Source organism: Ceratotherium simum, chromosome 8 (assembly GCF_057802395.1).
Source record: "Ceratotherium simum simum isolate JZ-2026a chromosome 8, ASM5780239v1, whole genome shotgun sequence".
Classification (NCBI taxonomy): domain Eukaryota; kingdom Metazoa; phylum Chordata; class Mammalia; order Perissodactyla; family Rhinocerotidae; genus Ceratotherium; species Ceratotherium simum.
The window spans coordinates 36,517,797-36,540,532 of NC_141907.1; the positions used below are offsets into that span (position 1 = coordinate 36,517,797).

Below are 22,736 nucleotides of genomic sequence, written 5' to 3' on the forward strand. Positions count from 1 at the left end.
ATAGATTTTTAAACTTTGAGTTAATAATGCTTATCTCCCTATATTATTCTGAAAGAAATGATACCACAAGTGCTGCTCAATTTCTATTTCAACTAACCACAGAGGAGATTAAGCTTTATAATTCTTGAAGATATTTTTATCCTCTCCCAGCCTATTCTTTAGCGAGATTTCATGATATTATGTATTTCTTTCTGTATAGATAGTGAGGCAAAAATTGTGTGGCTTATGATAAGAAAGCTGTTTTCATATATGCAACCAGGAAGAAATCTCTTGTCATTCAGGCTGACCTTTTAGCTTGCTGTTGACATTTTCTCTCTTAATTTGTAAGAAGTATCTTTCCAATTGTTTTTGGAGAGGCTTTCAATCTGGTTGTCAGCTAAAATAAAATTTTACTGCAATCTCAGATGAAGTCTTTTTCTCTCATGGGCTGAGGGTTTGTTAATCAAACCCAAGGCTATCTGGATCTGACTCTATCTCCATTTTGAATTATGTTTAAACTCTAACATGTCAACATTAAGGCTGAACATATCATACTCTAGCTTGGAATTTTAAAGGAAATTGAAGACAATGTAACAATTGAATAATTTTAAAGAAGAGTCAATAAAAATCCAGGAACTGTACTATATTTTCTTTTTTTAATAAATACATAGAGCTCTTTACCATTTCCCTCAATTATTTTGATTAATATGATAATAGGATCTTTCAGAGCATCATTATACCAATTTTCACAGCCTGATGTAAGGACTCATTTCACAGAAATAATCATGACTAGCATTAATAGATGAATGTCAGTGCCATAACACAACCATATAAGGCATATTTACACCATCTTAACATACAGAACACCATACACATACACAAAAAAATCACAGATCCAGAACAAAGAAAATTCAGTCTCCTAGAGAGCTTACATTTATAGGCTTTGCCTAAAACATTTTTTTGCTTTATTTTTTTAATAATTTTTTTTCTTTCCAAGCAACAAACAGATCTTCCCTATGTCTTGTGATTTATTTGTAACATTGTGCTCATGCAAAAATAATACTTGTTTTATTGCATTAACATTTAAACAGTTTTGGATTTGAGTCCCCAAAACCATCATCTAACATTTTACTTGATGTTGCTTCATCCATACCGTCATTTCAGTTGGAGTGATATGCTGATTTGTTTTTGCTAAGTTATAAAATGACAAACATATCTAGTTGACCACAGTTCAAAAATCAAGATTCTAAGTTTCTCGATCATGCATATTTTTACTTTCATTCTCGCAAAGTGGTTTGATCAGGTATACCATTTTGATTCAACATTTATTGGATTTCTTTTGTTTAGTCATATTTCTAAAAACAACAACAACAAAAAAGAATGAAAGAAAATACTGTCCCACATCCACTGTTCACTAAAAAGAAGAGCAGCGAGAATCACACTGACCATTGTTAGGACACAGTCAGGCGGTGACATTGTAGTAAACATTGAATGTCATTGAAATACTGCAGGAATGTTATCATTACTACAACCCATACTTCTGTAACAGTTCAGACTGCCACTGGCGTTTGCGCTCTGGGAAATAATCTGGAATGTGGATTTTTTTAAAATCCTGAATACACTTTTTCATTTCTTCTTCCACACTTAGCTTCTCACAGACTTTCTTTTTGGAAAGATTTGTTTCCCGGGACTTGCTGATGAGTGTCTGAAAGAGTTCACTGTTTCTGCGTTTGTCTGGTGGGGGCATCCACTGCGCAGGTGCTTTTTTGGAAGGGCGATCCAATGTTAAGGTGTTAGGTTGGTGAGCTGTTGCCTGCTGGGCACTGGGTGGGTTGTCCTGGGGAGTGCTCGCCTCTGAGTGGCTGTCACAACTGGAGGTGGAGAGCTCATTACAGGAAGTCCCACTTTCACTTCCTTTATCTGTGACCTTGTCGTGTTTCCTATCTTCACGTTCTTGTTTAGGTGATACTATTTTCTGAGGTGGTCCTAAAAGGAAAAAAGGAGTAGAACGATTGAATAAGAAGTGAGGTCAAATTAAATAAACTTTATATTTTCTGTTTTAAACCAAGAACAATTATCTTAAGAAAAGTGCTGTTTATTGCACTAGTTTATAGTTGAGGGATTAAATACAACACCTAGTGCCATTAGTGTACACCGAAACATGTAGCATGCATATTAATTATTTAGAACCATAAAGTCTAGGAGGTTTGCTTAATGAGCATTTCTGCCATAATAGGTCATTGATAACTTTATGCTAAAAAGAAGATTTTTGTTATTTTAGTTACTAGTTCCTGAAATCTGAAAAAGATATCATATGTAAATATTTTGCTAGTCCCATAACTGTTTCATTAGACAATTCATGTGTGTTCTAGCTATTGGCACTAAGTGCCCTTTGTGTATATATTTTGCCATTATAAAAGCCGAAAGTACCATTACTCTATTTTACAAAGTAGTAGTATTCTCCAGGCCCAGAAGTGCAATAGCATCATTTATGCCTCCAAGTGAGAGGCTGGTTTAAATCTTATCCTCAGTCTCTTAATCTTGTTTCCTGTCTATTTCCCTGGAGAGAATTACGAAAGTGCTCTAAGACATATATGTCCATAATATTATGGTGAAAAAATATAGTTGAAATATAGTATTCTCTTAAAATACAAGGCTTACCACTTGATGTAAATTACCTAGGAGGACAATTTTCAGAAAGTGATAGTTTGCCAAGATAATTATTTCAAATACACAAACAGTTTATTTCCAAGAGGGAGCATATTTTATTCTCCTTGACTCTGCTGTGGGATTAGAACCTCCATTTAACATTTATTGAGCACCACACACACCCAGAAGTATAATAAAACTTTGATTAACTGGAGCGCAAACATTCAGAAATATAAGTTACCCAAATCTTATTTTTTTTGTAGTCAAGTTTTATGAACAAGTTATATAAATCACAATGGGGGTAAAGGCATCAGTGTTTTGAAGCAATTGCCCAGAGAATTCTACTGTGCAGCTAGAGTTGAGAACAACTGGTCTAATTCATAGGGTTTCAACCTTAGTCACATATTGGAATTGCCTAGATTATTGATGCCTTGGTCTTAACTCCAGACATCCTGTTTTAATGAGATGCTACCCTGCTGTCGGGCCATTTAATAGATCCAGGTGGTTTCCATGTGTAGCCAAGATTGTGAACCTTTGCTCAGTTTACTATATAGGAAATGAGTTAATAACCAATCTGCGTAGTTTATTTTACTTAGAAAGGTGAGGGAAACAAACCAACAAAAATACCTTTCATAAAGCACCTACTAAGGGCAACACACTGTTGGGTGCTATCACCAATTTTCCTATTTAAAATCATAAGAAATAAAAGTTGATACCAAACATTTAGTTGAGTGAGATTAAAGATTTAAAAAAGCTTTATAACTTTTTGGAATAATGAAAATATTCTATATCTTGACTGTAGCGTTAGTTACAGGAGTATATATATGTGTGAAAACTAACAGAATTGCATAGCTAAAATGGATGAGTTTTTCTTTATCTAAACTATACCTCAATTAATCCAACCAAAAACAAATAAACAAAAAAACCCAAAAACCTTAAAGAATATGTACATATTTGAGGAAAGGTCTTAACCAATATTTCATACTTCCTTTGTCTGCAATACAGCAAAGCTAGAACAAATGGTGATGCTTATGAATGCTTAGTAAGAAAGTGCACTAATACATTTTAGAAGCATTTGCAACTGTGGATTAAAGAAAACAAAAACAAACAGTTTTTTTAAGCCCCTGCCATTTTCATTCATTGTAAGAGAGAATGGGGGTAAATCTGAGGGGTGGGGGTGGAGAACATGCACCTCTAACTCCTTGCTGACTTACTGAGATCCATTCTCTACCCTCTGTCCTTAGTGGTTGATGGGCACAAACTATATCCTTAGGCTCTCTTGCCTTCTGGCTTCCAGTTGGATCAGCCAATGACAAACACTGGCAAGACCATGCCCTCACTCCCCCATTCTCCCTGAGTATTTCTGTGATCCAGTTGCATCCCTGGACCAAGAAGCACAGACCTGTCTGGCAGCTCTCTCCACCTCCCTCTCACTTTTCCCTACTCTCTCCCTCCCCTCTCTCCAGATTCCATCAAACTGAGACTCACATCTTCAGGCCTACAGGTGTTAACCCTGTCCACTGTAACTAGCATGAGAGCATTTGCCACACTGTTGTAAACTGTCAATATTCAACTTTTCTCAAATTACCCAATTGGATGTACCTCCCTTTTCTTCCAGGGCCCTGATGGATATGCCCACACTGATCACCAACCATCCTCTCCATTGACTAGAGAGGTGTTACTTGTAGGATCAATTTTTCGTGGCACCAGATTTTAGTGGCGATAATATTGACCTGGAATGAAATTCTAGCTCTCTGGCAAATAGTCTTGTGGCTTTGAGCAAAATACTTAGACCCTTTAGGCGTCAGTTTCCTTATCCATAAAATGAGGTAGTAGTACTTTCTTCATAGGGTTATTTTGAGAATAAATGAAATACCATACAAAAGGGTTTAGTACAATGATTCTCAACAAGAAGAGTACATTGAAATTTTTTTTTTTAATGTACAGATGTTCAGTCCCATCTCTGGAGATTTTTAAGTTTGCTGAAGGGTTGGTATGTGTGTGTTTCTGTGGAGGTCAAGGTGGTGGAGGAGGTGCAGCACATGTTTATCTAATTATCTTTATGGCTGAATGAGATCCCAAGCTAGCATGATGCCCACCAGCCTAATACAACACAGCATATCAATAAATGTTTTTTACCCTTTCTGTCAATCTTCTGCATTACTTTAACCAGAAATCCCTACAGAGGAATCTGTGATTTTCGTGCCCAATAACGACTAAAGGATTAAGCTGCAAATACCTGGGAAAATCAATTTTATTTAAGGATAAATGAATGATGAGAAATCATTTCCTGTTAATAGTCAGGGGAATAGAGTGCTAGATAGAGATACCCAGGCAGAAAAATAATAACATCAGAGTGGAAGACAGAAGGAGGATACTAGGTACCACCAAAGCAAATGCTTCATGCTGTTTTTATTCACTGGGGAAAAAAATGCTTAATGACATCTACTAGGGAGGATACACAGTTATAGAAAGTCCATGCATTAGCTAAATAAATTATATACAGTTATTATGCCCAATGACATTGAAATTTATTTATGGAAATAAGCCTCCTCCCCCCTTCTCAATACACACACACACATACAGGAAGAAACTCCACAATAAAATAGAATGCAACATATGTGTGATGGAAATGAATTGCTCTTGTAGTGTAAGATAGAAGATCAAGGAAGACTTTTCTGAAGAAGGCACAAATCAGTTTAGCCAATGGAATTGTACTGAGTACCACTATGTTCCAGGCACTGTGCTAGGATCTAGAGGAGCTGCAAAGATGAGTAGGACGAGCTCTCTGTTCTGGTGAGGCTCACAGGCTTACTCTACTTAACCACAAGTGGGTGAGGGCAAAAAGGTGCAGAGAAAAAGATTGCACATGTGTGGCCAAGGATCTCCATAATTTTCTGGAAAGACAAGCTAAGATGCATGTCACACCAAATGGGCCCTATTTGAGACTAGCTTCCCCCTACCCCAATTCTTTCTCCATTTTCTGTGTCACTCTTTTTATCACCTATATCTCTCCCTTCCCACCCCACCCCCACCTGGAATGTCAAATAAGATGCATCTGAAGGTGGTCTGAAATATGGTCTATTTTATTGTATTTTATAACATAAAGTGTTTAAAACACATGGGGCACTTTAGAATATCTCCCACTGCAGAATTTAAACTCTATTTTTTAAAAAAGGAGTGGGTACCTGAATTTACCATGATTTTAAGAGCTTCTTTTTTTTTAAGAACTTAAAAAAGGTACAGATATTAACAAGAATAAACAAGTATACACTTTTATTTTTCACTACATACTCCCATTTAATAACCTATCTTTGGGCAAGGTGGACTCCCAATCAGGAGACGAAATAAGTTCAAATGTTTATATTATGACTTAAGGTAAAATGTTTAACTTTATTTTGTCTACACTTTTGAATGTATAGAATAATATGACAGTTCTCTGTATAAATAATTAGGGATAAGTAATAGTCTCCTTTGATTTATGTCAGAATTTTTGATGATATGTAATATATTTATTATTATTGCTATTTGATTAAGCGCACTTTAAATAATTACTGATATGAGTGGATCTGAACTGGAACTAAAATACAATAATAAAATGATTTATGTGTATTTTATGATATGAAATTTAAGAAAAATAAATGAATTCGGAGGAAATAATGATTTACTCTAGTTACCTAGTCTTTTTGTGGATGTCTGCTAATTGTAGGCTTCTAGGGATAATTTAAAACTTTAATTTTACATCATTCCGTTCAATGATCCAAAGCCACTTGAAATGCCTTAAGCACAACATGAATGATATTTTAAATAACACTAAGTCCTGCATATATGGGAACATCATGACGGTCAGAAACTTCTCTGTGTCTCTTCAGCTAGTAATAGAATCAAATATACACCTAAATGATCTTGCCCAAAGCATTTTGCCCTGTGAGTCAGAGCACCAATCAGACTTAGTATAAGAAAAGAAAATGAAATGTGATTTGGTGGTCTTATCAGCTAGGCTTTCTTCCATCACATGAAGAAACTCACTAATTATTAAAGAGTAAGCAACGAATGAGTGAATCAGCAAGTCTCATACCTATTTAAGACCTAACTTTAAAAAGGAGTTAATTATTTACAAGTGTACAATACATATGTACACCTAATAACTTTCCAGTATTTGGACAATTAAATCTTCCATTTTTCATTCAGCTATTTGCCATTAAATAGACTAGAATTTTCATGGAGAGTCGATTATCTTTCAGGGGGAATTATAGCCTTACCTAGGAGACTTTCAAGCCAACTACCTAAGTCATGCCTCGCCACTATTACTTTTTTAAAGAACAGTCAGTACACACACACACACATTATATTCATTTATTACGCTCACATTTTTCTTCAATGTGGGAATAACTTTGGAAGATCTGGTTTTGACCTTGGCTTAGCCATTTTAAGTAAGTACTTTGTGCTGGTCACGTAACCTCTCTAATATTTGGTCCTTGTTGGTTAAAATTTGGGAGTTGGCCCCTATATTCGTTTATGTTATAAAGTTCTGTTATTCTATATAACATAATGAATAGGAAGAGATTTTCCTGGCTATAAAATTCTAATTAAATATAAAACATTAAAGAGTTACCATAGAAATTACCTCTTAGAATGGAGAAAGAAATTCAATTTCCACCAAAGTACTTCACAGAATTACAAGGTTAAAAGATAACTTTCTGTAAGTTTATTGATAGGAAGTATAGTCCTAGAAGATATTATCAACTTACATTTGTTTCATTTGATCTATTCTTGTCATTGAAATGCCAGCAATGAGAATGATGCTTAAGGCAACACAGTGGAGACTGGGTGGGCTGGCACCCTAGTTCATCAACTTACGAGGTGTGTTTTCTTGGGCAAGTTACTTATGTTCTTGAGGCCTGTTTTCCATGTTTAAACCTCATAGAGTTGTAGCAAAGATTAAATAATCTAACATATATAAAGTACTTAGGATGTGCCTGGCATGTATACATACTCAAAATGTTAATTATTATTATTCAGCATAAATATCCAGTGCTATTTGGCCATAGTATGGCATATTTGTTCATTTGAATATTGAGAGTACTGATTAAGGAATCCAAATACTTCCATTCTAATTTTGGCTCTGCACGTGATACCTACAAACATATGAATTGCAAGAAAGACTCTAAGCTTCTTTAGGCCTCAGTATTTTATCTATTAAAAATGAAATAAGAATAGCAATATCTAGTCACATGGCTATAAGAAGAAAGGAGGTAACGTACATCAAAGCAATTTTGCTGTAAAGTTCTCTATAATAGATTTGAGGCTATTAAGTATTAGATTTTCATGTCCAAAAAAGAACTTATTTGAGAAAATAAAACACAAAAGTTCTAAGTTATTAAAATGTGTGAATTAAAAGCAATAGTAAAAGCATTACATTAAACAAAATAAAAGAAATTGATGGTATCACAATCAGCCAAAACTTGTAAAATTGGGCAAAATAGGGCTTTCAATTAATTTCATTGGGTTTTATTACACTGATATAAAAAGGAGGAAATGCTAGCTTTTCCAAGTCATTTGGGTAGATAGTGTAGTACAGAAACTAAACGTTAATGCTTTCATCTTTAAAAAAGGCACATGACATCTGAGTAGTTTTGTGTGTGGGCACGTCCAATAAGAGGACTTACATACTTTTTCTTTGAATACATAAGCATTTCCAAATGAAGTCTAGGTGCACAACTGCACACTTGAAAACACCTTTTATTTTAATCTCTTTACCTGGCTAGTGACGACAAAAAAAGACTGAATATGTAAAATGTGTCTGCAACAGGCACAATTCCCAGAAGAGAGATTACCCTTTAATAGTACTAAATTCAATGGTGTGTGAATGGTTATGTGGTACTTGAACACAATGAACTGATCCATCTTCATTATTAGCACCACATGCCTCTAAGTATTACGTGGTTGAGTCAAAAGGGAAAAATCTCCATGTTGATTTGATAAACCTTAGTTGCGCACCTGCTATGTACCAGGCATAGTGTTAGTTATAAGGGGACGGACACACACACACACACACACACACACTCACACAGTCCCTGATATCAAGTAGTTCAGGCTAAAGTTTGCACAGGACATGAAGGAGAGAGCTAGTGTCAATTGTGACTGGAGTGAGCTAAAGAATGGGGGATCGTTTTTAATTTACTAGTTAAATTCTCACAATAAATTGAACCTTAAAGGTCATATAGGAGATGGGTTCATCTTAGGGTAAAAAGGCTATTTAAATGAATAAAAGTTAATTTTTATATGAGAAAAATTAAACACTTATTTGTGTTTTCTATAATCTTTACTATAATTACTTAACCACTTTTATGGATAAGGGGAATAAAAGAGAAAAGAAAAGTAAAGAAGTGTAATTTGAAAAGAGAAACGTCGTGGTATTCCTTTTTTCATACTGACATGACTGGCCACTAATCCACTCTTCTGATTCTCTTGTACCTGTTAACGTTATATTGTACTTATTTATTTATAATGTGTCTCCCAGTCAAAAAGAGTAAATGTCCTGAAGGCAGAAACTGTGCCTTTCTAGCCTACCGTGAACACTCGATCAGAGTAACTGCTTAACCAAATCAATAAAATGACCTGCACTCCTCTGAATTTCTATAGTATACACTACTGACTGTAGCATTCACTACCTTTTTTGTTACTAAATATTCGCAGAGTAGTAAGAATGCTCCCACCATCCCCGCACAGTTGTCCATCCCAAAGGCACACATCTGGTGTCCTATCTTCCTCAAAAAGGTTATAATTTCCATGAGGGCAGAGACTGCGTATTATGTTTTCTTTCATCACTCAGACAGGTCAGGAGCCTGATTATTTTTATCATTGAATCAAAAATACTAATAAAGTGAATAAGGAAATGTAGCATTAGGAAAAAATGTGAGAGAAAATATATGTTTAATGAAACAGATATGGGAGGAGGTTTTCAAAAGTAATCTTAGTGCCTTCCTCCCATTCTATAAATCTGTGTCTTCCTATTAGTTATCTCTGTAGATGATATCCAAGGTCACCTTTAGCTACCCAGTGGATTCATCTTTTATTTCCAATTACTTTCCAGGTCTTATTAATTCTACCCTTACAGAGGCTCTTGAATCTACCCCTTCATTTCTGTTCCCATTTTCACCTTATAACTTTAAAACCCTACAACAGGTTTATCGTTCTTTCTTATTGTGTCTCTTAGCCAGTTCTCTGGCTCCACTTGAGCACCATTTCAAACTATTTTCCACGCCATTGCTAAGTAAATATTTCTAAAGTCTAATTCCATCAGGTATATCGCTTGTACAAAAACCTTCTAAATAGTTCCTCTGCACACAGAAGGAAATTTGAATACCACATTTGGCATTGAGGACTGTCCTCCGTGTGATCCAAATGATTATCCCAGCCCATCTTGCAGTGCTCTCCATAAAGCGGCCAAAATACATTTGTTGTTTCTGGTAAACACCTTACTTTATCCATGCCTATTTCCCTCCCTCTGGACTATATTCCTTCCTTGCTACATACCCTTCAAAGCCTGTTCCAAAGGATGCTTTCAGCATAAAACCTTCCATTCTCACATTTGGATATGATTTCTTACTCTCTTAGTGACCCATAGCCGTTTGTTTGAATCTATCTCAAAGTACTGAGACTATTCTGTCTTAATAGTTTATTTCTGCACTAATTTTAACTTTCATCCCTGTGTTCTGCCCCACAAAACACACACACAAACACACATACAAACTATGTTATTCACTATGGAACAGAGGTTCTTTCTTTTTATCTTTGTATTTTCTGGAGCACCACCCTCACGACTAGGCTCATAACAATTTGGTAACTGTTTATTGAACTGAATTAAATGAAATTGGTATTATCTACAAAAGAATGTCAAAGCACATAGGGAATTGTTTTATGCCCAAAGAAGTTCGCTTTTCTTTTTTGTTTTTGTTTAACTAAAAAAAAAAAAAAATCAACCCAAGCATAACTAAGCTTACAGGATGTAAGAAAAACAAAGAAAAAGGGAGGGAAAAGGAGATGAGGCTTTTGCAGTGAGCCATAAGAACGGCTTCACCATCTCTCTAGTTAGTGAAAATATTCCTTGGGAAGGTCCCTATGTTATCTCTTTTAGGTTATTAAAGAGAAACAAAAAGTACGTGGGAACCATAAATAATGAGGAAAAACAATTTTTTTTACTCTGCGGAAGAATTCTACATCACTTACGTGATGGTACCTGATGTTTGCACCTAAATATTTCTAGTAGAAAAGGTATTATGTGTTCACTTGTCCCTTCAGAAGCCCTGTCACATGCAAAATGGTTACAGACACCTTGCAAGAGGTCTACATTTAAAACTAATCCCACACTTCATTCATGAGAACTAGGATCCTGTGGCACAATCACCATTTTTGTGTTTAAAACAAAAACAAAAACCCCCCCAAAAAGCAAAACTCCATAAAGATGCGCAGGCTTATTTTGGAGCCTGGAATTAAGACCTGCTCATTCTCAGTTTCTCACTTTCAAAGCAACCATTCCTTAATCGATACTGTCAGAGTTCTTTTCCACATCCTTAGGTGGCCACCTTCTACTGGCCTTCTTTTGCACAGGTACATACTGTATGAGAGGGATGATTTATCTGGTTTTCAAATTTGTGAGCACAAGCCTACTCTTGCTTGTTCCACATCTATAAACCGTGGATCATAACACCTACACGCTGCTCGGCAAGGATTAATAAGAGGTTGCATCTACAACACCTCTGATAGCTCTGGGAGGAAAAAAAAGCGCTCTGTAAATACAGGTTGGGGGTGCACTTATGACATGCTGTGTATAACAAATTTATATGAACATAAAACCATGCTGGTTGTACATTATCGTTGCCTGTTATAAAATACTAAGCAGCTGTCTCAGGCCCGAGAAAAACTCTCGATGACAACGGCGGGGGCAGAGGTTGCGAGGAGGCAAAAACAGGCTAATACTCTTGGGTTCCAGGAGCAGTAGCGATTATAGGCAGAAAGTCAGAGTTGAAGAGGTTTTTATTTGTCAGATCTCTTCAGATCTTGGGTGCCTGCCTACCAACAAGCGTTTTCAAGTACTTCCAACAACAGTCAGCAAGAGGCAACTTCTTAGAGCTGCCATACTATTTAATGTAAGTGCCACTTCTTTTTACATCGAGATTTATAGAAGTCTGCTTATTATGGAGGCAAATTGGTACAGAATCACTACAATGAGTGGAAAATGGAAGCATATATGCTCACAGTAGTTTAATTTCATGTCATGTGACAACAACAACAAAAATGCTCAGTCTTTGAACAAGTAGCAAAACTGTGCCTGAAGTGAAGTTTTGACATCTACTATCTGGATGCCAAAATGTGTCTTTAAGACTCATTTTCCTATTCTGCCTAAGAGGGGTTAAAAGTATGGTAACTCCCTCCTAGAGTTGCTTTAAGTAAAGATATGTATGAGAAAGAGCCTTATAGTAGCTGAAAAGTGGTCCCAGAAAAAGTACCAGTTCTCAATCTCTGGAACCTGTAAATGTCATTTATATATATATATAGACAAAGTCTCTGCAGATGTGATTAAGGATTTTGAGATGGCGAAATTATTCTAGATTATCTGGCTGGGCCCTGAATTCGGTCACAGGCATCCTTACAAGAAGGAGTTGGAGGGAGATTTGATATACATAGAGGAGGAGGAGGCAATGTGGCTACCGAGTCAGAGATTGGAGTGATGCTGCTAAAATCACAGAGTGCCGGCAGCCACAGAAGCTGGAAGACACAAGCAACAGACTTTCCCCTAGAAACTCTGGAGGCAGTGTGGCCCTGCTGACACCCTGATTTCAGCCCATTGAAACTGATTTCAGACTTCAGGCTTCTGGAACTGTAAGAGAATACATTTGTGTTGTTTTAAGTCACCAAATTTGTGTTAATTTGTTACAGCAGCCATTGGAAATGAATACAAGTTTACTTAGTCTAATATCTGGCCCTTGGTAGATGTTGACTTACGGTGTCTTATATTTGTGAACATAATATTTATTCTTAATAACTATATGATATTGGAACTGAATTATAGGATCTTTGTTTCTCTATTAAAATACAATCTCTTGCAGTCTCTGCCAGACTGTAATCCTATTTCTTTTTCAACTAATAGCCCTTAAAATTTTGGAAAACAGTTATCATTTCTAGTTGAAGTTTTTCCCCAATTATATAGATCAACCATTATTTGCATAATGAGGTTTATAGTTTCCTCACATCACATCTGTTCCCACAATACACTCTTGTCTCTCTTTCTACACACACACACAGACACACACACGCAGACACTTCTCCCCTCCACATACACACATTGTATATATATATATATGTAATCACAGAGCTGTCTCTTATCTATAACTGATTCCACACACATGTCTAGCAGCTGATCATTCCTTGAAGCTCCAAGCACTGTGATTCTGAACATCTCCTAAACTTCAAATACCATATGCCAAAAAATTACCTCACCATTCTTTTCCCTATAAACCAGTTCCTCCTCCTATGTTTTCTATGTTATAAAAGCATCACGATCTTTTTAATTACCCAGGTTTGAAATCTTAGAGTCATCTTCATTACTCCTATTCCTACCCCTCTATTGCTTCCCTCCTCATCTGAACAGCTACCCAATGCTATTGAGTGTCCTTAGATAATGTCTCAATAATTTCCCTCATCTTCAGTCTTCACCCTCACAGTTATGATCCTCAGTAACTCTTACTGAACCTATTGCAATGACTTCCTATCCTCTTACTGAATCTATTGCCATGAACTTCTAGAGATCTCTTTATCTCTAATCTCTACCTCCTACTATCCACACTAAGATCCCAGTTACGTATCACTGAAACATAGCTCTTATTGTAGTACCTGTTCTCAGAGAATGTCAATGGCTTTCAGAAACATATCCAAATCTCTTAGCCCACGAAACAAGACTTTCCATGGTGTTGTCCCAGTTTAAACTCCAAAACTCATTTTCTATTACTCCCATCCTCTATTCAGGCCAAATTGGAGACATTAATATTATCCTAAATACCACATGTATTCTTGTCTTCAACTCTTCACCTATGCAAATGATAGGCTGATTTCTGTTTTGTACCATATTTACATATATGGAGTAAATTCTTTATTGGCTGTGTGTATGTGTGTCTGAGAATATACTTGGTGCCCCTGACTATCTTATGTAACAGACTCCAAGCCCCAGGCTACAGGAGTGGATTTATAACCTAGACTGGGCAAATCATAATACCTTACCAACCCAGCCCCATAATCTAAGGCAAGGATGAGGGTTGAGAGGCAACTAATCTGGGTAGTTCAATAACAGGAAATCCCTGGGATACTTTAAATTGTTGATGAGGGGAAAGAAAGAGAAGGCCTTTACATGTCTAGCCAAAAAGCTGTCAGATATGACTGCAGGTGACTAGTCTGTCAGCTACCGTACTGCCAACTACAGTAGAAGAGAATGAGAGCTGAAAGGGAGTCTTAGGAATGTTTGGGTGTCTGACTCAGTAATCCCTCTGGCCAGCACCAACTGTCAGATAAGTATTTTAGACCAATTAAAATATTAATTTAATCAGAAAAATCCTTTTCCTAAACCTGTTTAGATATTTTATTAGATGCGCATAACCTTGAAATATAACTGAAACCTTTCTTCCCAAAGCAAGTTGAACGATGTATTGGTTGTATTTCTCATTAGAGAACTCTAATATTTAATGCTTCATGCATAAACTTAATTTTTTTAGTGCACATTTTAAGTTACTGATCAGAAAAGCTAGGGAAATTTAGAGGGAGTTAGGCAGAAAAAAACATAATTAGCGTGTATTTATGAGCAAATCATTATAATAGCAATATATACAATTTAAGGAATCCCAGAGATTTACTTCTATTCTACTAACAGGGCCATGTGCCCCCATCTCGGCCTTAGAACTTGTGACCAAGTAGGGGAGGCACTATGATTGTCCTAGACTAAGCTCCTCATCCATTCCTGTGTCCTGAGGGAAAAGGTATGTTTTAAGAAGTAGATAGGAGCGCAAGGTAAACATAAAGATACACACACACATACACACACACACACTCACACAAAGCCAATACATACACACTTTATGGTGGAAGTGTGGTTAAATACAGAAATCAAGATGTTTTGTAATAAAATAAGTGTTTCACACCATCCCAGAGCAAGATGTGACGGTGTTATCTTTTCCTGTGTAGCCACTAGTTAAAGGAGATCATGAGCTTAGAGAAACAAACCTTGTAACGCAACCAGGACAGTTTTACTTAGTTTATATTTTACCAAGTGAGCCCAAGGCTGTAATAATATTGAATGTTTACTGAACACTTACTACGGGCCAGGCAACATGCTAAGTAGCATCTCATTTACATCTCACAATAACTTTATAAAGTAGGCACCTATTATGCCTATTTTAAACATGAGGAAACTGAGGCTTAGAGAGGTTATGTAACTTGATGGGTCCCATTGGGAAGTGGCAGAGACACTATTCAGATGGAGATTTGTCAGACATCAGAGCTTATACTGAGTTTCAGAAATCCTGAAAATGGTGTTTAAACCAGCTTCCCTGAAATCCTAAACTAGAGCTACAATTGCTCATAAATTTCAAGCCCTATTAAGATTAAACTGAGATGCATATCTGTAAAAGGTTTGGGATAAAAGTGCTTAACTATACCTGAGTGTTAGAATTTCTTTAGATTAATTTGCAATATAGTATTATTTTATATCCTATCTAGCTATTTTAACAAAAAATAAATTTAATTGACTAAACGTATGAAAACGTGAACTGTGCTTTTTAACTCAGTTCCTTGTGATCAAAGCACTTTAACCAGGCAATCTCTGCTTATCAAACTTAAGATTTTTCCCATTTCAAAACAAATGCTTATGTTGCAATATCCTCTGAAATGCATATTGTTGTGAATTTAGACCAATAACAAAAGGCTCTTTTACATTAACTGGATAGGCACAGGTCAAGACGCAAGTACGGTTTAAAGGAAAATTATATATTTAAGATATGACTCCTACTATAAAATTTATAGGGTGAATATAATTTGGAAAATAGATAAGAAGATGTAGAATTATAGCAGAGAAGGAACAGAAAGGATGAGGGAATTATCTTAGGACTCATGACCTGTCAGGTACTAGAATTTCCAAAATATCAGAATTACATTTGTACAATAAGGCACCTTTTAGACTGAACCTTTCAATGATGTGTACCTCTTGATCAGGAAAGGTTCTGACATAAGGCCAGAAATTTCTGCTAAGAGCTTTCAGAGCCTAATTAAATAATTAGTAGATTCTGTCAGGGTTGAGATGCCTTGAACTTTTCATGTCACTTTACAGGGCACTTTAGTCTAAACCTAATATTTCAATGGCAGTAGTAACATCAATCTTCCTTTCTGACATTAAAGCCTTAAATAATAAAAGTGAAGAAGTAGTGCTAATGAAACCATTACAAGATAAAAAGATGTACTGCTAACACCTTCCACAGGGATCAATCAAAATAGCTACGTAAAGGAGGAATTTGCCCTGGGAATACTTTTGAAAAACCATGTTTAATTACAAGATATGTTAATGGTCATTCATTAAAAGCTTGAAGATAGACAGATATATACGAAGCATTAGTAATAGAAGATGCTCCCAGAGTGATGCATACTGAATAACTCTCCATGAAATGCTGAGAACACAGGATTCACAGAAACAAATATTCTGCTTTGACGTTAAGTAGTTCGGTGAAAGTAATCTGGGGTGGTCACTATTTGTTCACTTTACAAAACTTACTTAGACAAATTATGTACAATTTGAAGGAAAAATTCAAATATATGCATTCCTTTTAGGGCAAAGATTTCCACAACAAAGAACTAAACTAGAGCTACAATTACTCAATTACAAGGAATGTATATAAAGATCACTAATTAATTGGGAATTATGATTTACAGTATAATTGATTTTAATACTATTGTGACTGTATATCGGCATTAGAGAAGTACAAGAAAATATGTTTAATTAATGATTAAAGACTCATAACTCCTTTCCTTGAATGGCTGGCTGCTCCATTTACCTTTAAGGTGTTGTGAACAATTTTGCTTGCAAAATTGTAAGATCAAGGCCAAAGATCATATACAAGACTGAGAAGATTCTGATTTTGTAGATCAAAGAGCAAAAGATAATTGTTAATGTTTGTTTTTCATTGGTTTTGTTCTGTCAATTTACCCTTTTTGTTTACATTACTAAAAATATGCATATAACTAGAGTGAAACTTTATAATTAAAATCTTCAGTATTATGTGTTAAAATTGGTCTAGCCTTTAAACACTTATTATTAATAACAAAATATTATTTCATAATTCAATTTTTGGTAATACAAGTTTTATTAAAAATATTACTGGGGCTGGCCCTGTGGCATAGTTGTTAAGTTCAGGGTGTTCCACTTTGGCAGCCCGGGTTCACAGGTTTGGATCCTAGGCATGGACCTACACCACTTGTCAGCCATGCTGTGGCAGCAACTCACATATAAAGTAGAGGAAAACTGGCACAAATGTTAGCTCAGGGCTAATATTCCTCAAGCAAAAAATGAGGATGATTGACTACAGATGTTAGCTCAGGGCTAAACTTCCTCAGCAAAAAAAATATGTATATATTACCTTTTAGCACCATGCATTCTAGAGAACTCAAAGTAATTATAGGAAAAATGAATTAAATGCACATCACTTTTATTAGCACTATATTTATAGAAAATCACCAAGGAATATGGACTCATGCCTGATGCTATAAAGACTACAGAACATATTCTTCCCTAATGTAATATAGTCTAGAAGAGACAGAAAAAGAAATGAAGGAGATTGAATCAAGATGGCAGGCCATTTTTTTGTATTTCTCAATCTCTTATAAAACCCTTTTAAAATGTTATGGTAGGGGTGGTAGGGAAGTAGGAGAGAAAAAGAGAACAAATGAGCTAAATCCTTGACAGTGCTAGAAAACAAGAAAGCCATCCTGAACAGAACAGATATTGGGAAAATTCTGGATGACAGAAAGCACATGGAATCAGTGTAAAGAAGAGTAGAAAAAACATTAGCTTAACACACTGACAGGAAAAAATAAAAAATAAAGAATGATTTAGCGAAACTCAAAGCCCAGAGTAAACTAATAAAAAGAGATGGAAGGAATCTTGGGTCAATTGTCGGAAGCCTTGGCCTTGTTTATATGGCTGGGTTGGTCCATTTCACTAAGTAGAAGGCAGCAGAGGCACAGATCCCAGGACAAAAATACAACTGTTCTCTAAAGAGAGTCAACTAACTTTCTAAGGATAATTCCTTCAGTGGATGAAGGAGCAGGGATTTGAGGTAATTCCAGATCTCTGCCATAGGTGAGGAGATGGAAGGGGTTGGATGGGGTTGTAAAGAAGAAAGGTGATCTACCCAGTCAAAAGACAAACTAACAGAAATCTCTCCTTGATTTGACTGCAGGTGAGAGGTGGGTACTATGTATGTGTAGTTGGGATGGCCTCAGTTTACATACCAGCTAAATATCAATGCATTCTAAAATAAGGTCATCCAGTCAAGACATACTACCCCTTCTCCCCAGTGAGGTAGAGCCCAGGCACTAAAATATCCTGTTGGAGAAAGAGATCTGAAAATCTGCTGAGTTAAACCCATGCCATCTACCTACACTAAGCAACTTAGCCATTCATTCATTAATATAAACAGAAAAAAAAATGAATAGACATTTTAAATAAACAAGAGCATTAAAGAGAAGGACTTGGATAAACAACAAAACGATTTTTGCGGGAACAAGTAGAGATAGGGAATAGAAGAGAATTTTAAAAATTCTACTTAGAATCCTCAGAGAGAAATGAGAGAATATTAAATCTTTAAAGAGTTGACAACTAATAAATAATATTTCTTGGGACCTAAATATTTTATTGAAAAAGAAAAATAAGTGATAAAATGAACACACAGAAGAACATGGCTAAAAATCAAATTAATAATCTGGAATAAAATGTCACGGAAATTTCTTAGAATTTGCAGCAAAATGATACATAGATAAGTATGAAATGAGAATCAATCCAGCGTGTCCATATCTAACTAACAGGAGTTCCTAAAAAGAAAGATTAGAGTGAAAGCAGTGGCAATAATAACAAAAGAAATTATAGAAGAAAAACGTTCATAGTCTATAATAGGTATAACTTTCAGACTGAAAGTTTCAAGCAATGTAAACTAAAAAACAAAAAAAAAAGCCATGCCCAAACGCTTCTTGGTAAATTTTGAAAATTCCAAGGGGAGAGAGAATCCTAAAAACTTGCAGAGGAAAATAAAGTATCCTAGAGACAAAAGATTAAGGAAAAGTTTGAGCTTGAAAATTTCACTAACCACTCTGATTTCTAGGAGACCATGAGTCAAAACCTTTGAAAATTTTAGGAAAAATAGTTTGAAGTTAGAGAGCTATCTCCAGTCACTTTAGCATTCAAATGTAGAGGTTACTTGTGAAGACACTCAAACATTTTACCATCCATAAATCCTCACTGAAAGAATTTGTCAAGATTATACTCCAACAAAAATGAAAATGAGCTCATGATTCATTGATTCATACATTTAAGAAGTGTTTATTAAGAGCCAATACATGGAAGACATCTTGCTAGACAATGGGAAAAATATGGAGAATGTACAAGGATGTTTAATTTATGTAATGTTGAAGATGGATATTCATTTAAACATTACACAAAATAATGCAGAATTATAACTACAATAAGAGCTGTGTTAACTGATATCATGATAGCATATTTTTGGAAGTTACATTTTCCAAAATGTAAAAGAAGGGCTTCTCTCAGGAAGGGATCGTGAAAGTAAAGAAATCACAGGAGGTACTGGATGACTAGGGAAGAGGGGAGCAAGAACTAAGAGCACGTGTAAGGCTCCATATGCATGGAAGCAGGAAAAGCTGTAAGAACTAAATAAAGGCAGCTCTAATGGAGTGTGCCCCAAGTTGAACCACAGAGGCTGCAGACCATTCAAATTCTTATAAGGCACTATAAAGAAATTTAGCACTTGTTTAGTAAAAGAAGAGAGGACAGCAAAACAATTTAAGTCAGAGAGGAGATAGGGAACAAGATCAAATTTGCATTTTGTACCCATCACCCTGAAACGAGCAAGGAATGGCTTGGGAGGGGACTGTGTGTAGGCAGAAAGGGCAACAGCAACTAGAAGCTTTCCCTTGTTTTCTAGATGAGAGGACACACTAGAGTAAAGTCTTAGTAGTGGTGGTAGTGGTGGTGATGGAGAGAAGTGAAAAAATATTACAGAATTTTAGAATATAAAAACCAAGAGGATCTAGTGATGAATTGGCTGTGGGTAAGAAGAAAGAGTTGTAAAGGAAATGGATGTATCAGTGATGACACTTAGGTATCTGGCCTTCATGATAGATTGGATGGTTCTTCCATATTGAGGTGGTAGATGTTGGAGGACAACTAGGTTTATGAGGAAAAAATCATGAATTCATTTGTGGTGAGCCTATTGAATTTAGACAGTTTAACACATCCAAGAGGAAATTCAGGTATGCTTTTGAACATATACTTGTCTGTATCTCAGAAAAGAAGATTGGCCCCCGAGTCCAAGAAAGAAGGCAAAGAATATAAGAAAAATTGTTAAAAACAGAAATCACTAAGTCATAATATAAACATGGTTATATTAGCAATCTGGAACCAAGATCTAAATGATTACAACAGGGAAAGGGAGGGAGCTGAGAGGAAGTACTGTAATAGCATACTAAACATATTGTCTTATTGGGAAGGAGAATATAGATGCTGATTAATTCTATATATTATTGGAAAATATGTGAAGTATGTGTTAAAATTTTTAAACTACTAAAAGAATAAAAATACAAGGCATGCATGGAATAATTATTAGCAAAAGCTAAAATGGAACAAAATAAATGAAAAATAAAACATAATATACTATAAATTATCAAAGACAAAAAAAAATCAAGCCAAAAAAGTAGTAAATTGAAAATGCAAGGAGGATCTTTATTTTTTTTTTTCTTTGTGAGGAAGATCGGCCCTGAGCTAACATCTGCCAATCCTCCCCTTTTTTTGCTGAGGAAGACTGGCCCAGGGCTAACATCCATGCCCATCTTCCTCCACTTTATCTGGGATGCTACCACAGCATGGCTTGACAAGCGGTGCATCAGTGCGCACCTGGGGCTGCCACAGCGGAGCGCGTGCACTCAACCGCTTGTGCCACCAGGCCGGCCCCAAGGAGGATCTTTATTAATAGATGACTATTGTGAGGTAAAATCCCTGAATGACAGAGTTAAAAATAATAGCTTAATCTTTTTTCTATTTGAATATTTTGAAACAACCTCCTAACTAGCTTTCTGGTTAAAGACAGGGCAGATTTCATGGGCTTACAACCTGTGCAGTTGCACAGGGCCCCCACTCAGAAAGGCCACATGCTTGGTTTAATGCTTTGTTGTTACTGTTTTAAAACGATAATTTACTCTTTGAACTTGAGTTTGGTGAGTGAAGTCCAGTAGAACAAGGGAGCATATGTGTAAGCTGAGGAGATAAGCATGAGTGTCCCAGTTCCTTGCCACCCTATTTGCATATAGTGTTTGGATGCCTCATGAGTGTAAGAGGTCAGGGAGACTCAAAGCCAGTGTCAGCATCTTACATGAACACTGAGTCAGGGGGCAGGAAGGGGGGGGCACTGATGGCCCCTAGGGCCACACTCTCTGTTCCAACCAGAACTTACTTGAATGCAGAAGGCTTAGTGGAACTCTAAGCAACAAGAATGACCAAGGAATCTACCATATCCTTTCTAACTCATCATTATGCTAAAAACAAAGACATAGAAAGAAAGAAAAGATAGGGAAATTCATAGTTCTTTTATCTTTCAGTCTCTCAAATCTTAGGGGAAGGGATAAGATCTATGTTATACAAACTGATCCAAAGAATAGAAAATGAGAAAAAGTTTCCTAACCAATTCTGTAAGCATCAATAACCTTGATCTCAAATCCAGAGAAAAATAAACACAGAAAAGAATACTGTGGTCTATCTCCTTTCTGAAACTAGATGTAAAAATCCTAAATAATTTAATCCAACAATGTATCAAAAGAATAACGTATCATGACTAAGTAATATTTACTTGAAAAATGAAAGACAGTTCATCACCATAAAACATATCATACATTACATTATTTGATAAAATGAGAAAAATAATGTCATCATCACAATAGATGTAAAGAAACATTGGATAGAATCCAATACTCATACCTGATTTAGTATTTTTAAAACAGCAAACTAGGAATTGGAAGAAAAATAACTTAACTTGATAGTGAGGTATCAAAAGTATTTCTATGAAAGTCAAAATTCAGCCCAAAACACCTACTATTATTACTACTATTTAATTTTTTACTGAAGGGTATAATCAATAAAATAAGAAGAAGTAATACAAAATAAGTAGAAATATTGGAAAGGGACAAAGGAAATATCATTATTTCAGGTGATATGAAATGATCTAGAACAATTGAAAAACTCTTCATAAGGAAGTGTTACCGCACCAGGTCTGTTTTTACCTGCCGCCCAGAAAGCCAATCACTGAGACGATGAGATTGCAGAGAGAGAGGGTTTAATCACAAGGCAGCCAAGTGAGGAAAATGGGAGAACAAGTCTCAAATCCGCCTCCCCAAAAATAGGGACTCACGAGTATTTATGGGGAAGGAGGCAAGGTGGTCTGAAATGATTGGAGGTGAGGAGAGATGAGGTAATTGATGCCTCTTCGTAGGACACATGTTCACAGAATGGCAGCATTAGCATGCCCTGAGGGTGGAGTTCCAACCTCTTGTTGTCAAAAGGGCCCAGTTGATGGGTTGGTGGTCTCAATCCAGCCTGAAGTGGACAAAGGGTTCAGTTCCTGAAAAAATAGCTCAAACATCCATTACCATGGTGACCCCAACTCCAGGGGGATGTTACCTATAGGAAATTAGTGGGAGTCAGATAGCATATTACCTAAACAGCACAGTTAACAATGGGTAAGTTTATCATGCAGATTTAAGTCCTCATCTTCTATTCTGATAAATTTCTA

At 36.0% G+C, this 22,736-nt stretch overlaps 1 protein-coding gene across 1 annotated transcript in view; it reads right to left on the reverse strand.

The window, feature by feature from the left end:
• Positions 1-626: 626 nt before the first annotated feature.
• The window catches only part of KCTD8 (potassium channel tetramerization domain containing 8), a 253,381-nt gene continuing 231,271 nt past the window's right edge, over positions 627-22,736 (reverse strand). Inside the window, exon 2 of the mRNA XM_004419022.3 lies at positions 627-1,965. Coding sequence (XP_004419079.1) covers positions 1,505-1,965 — 461 coding nt within the window. The 3' untranslated portion in view covers positions 627-1,504. The remainder of the gene's footprint in view (positions 1,966-22,736) is intronic.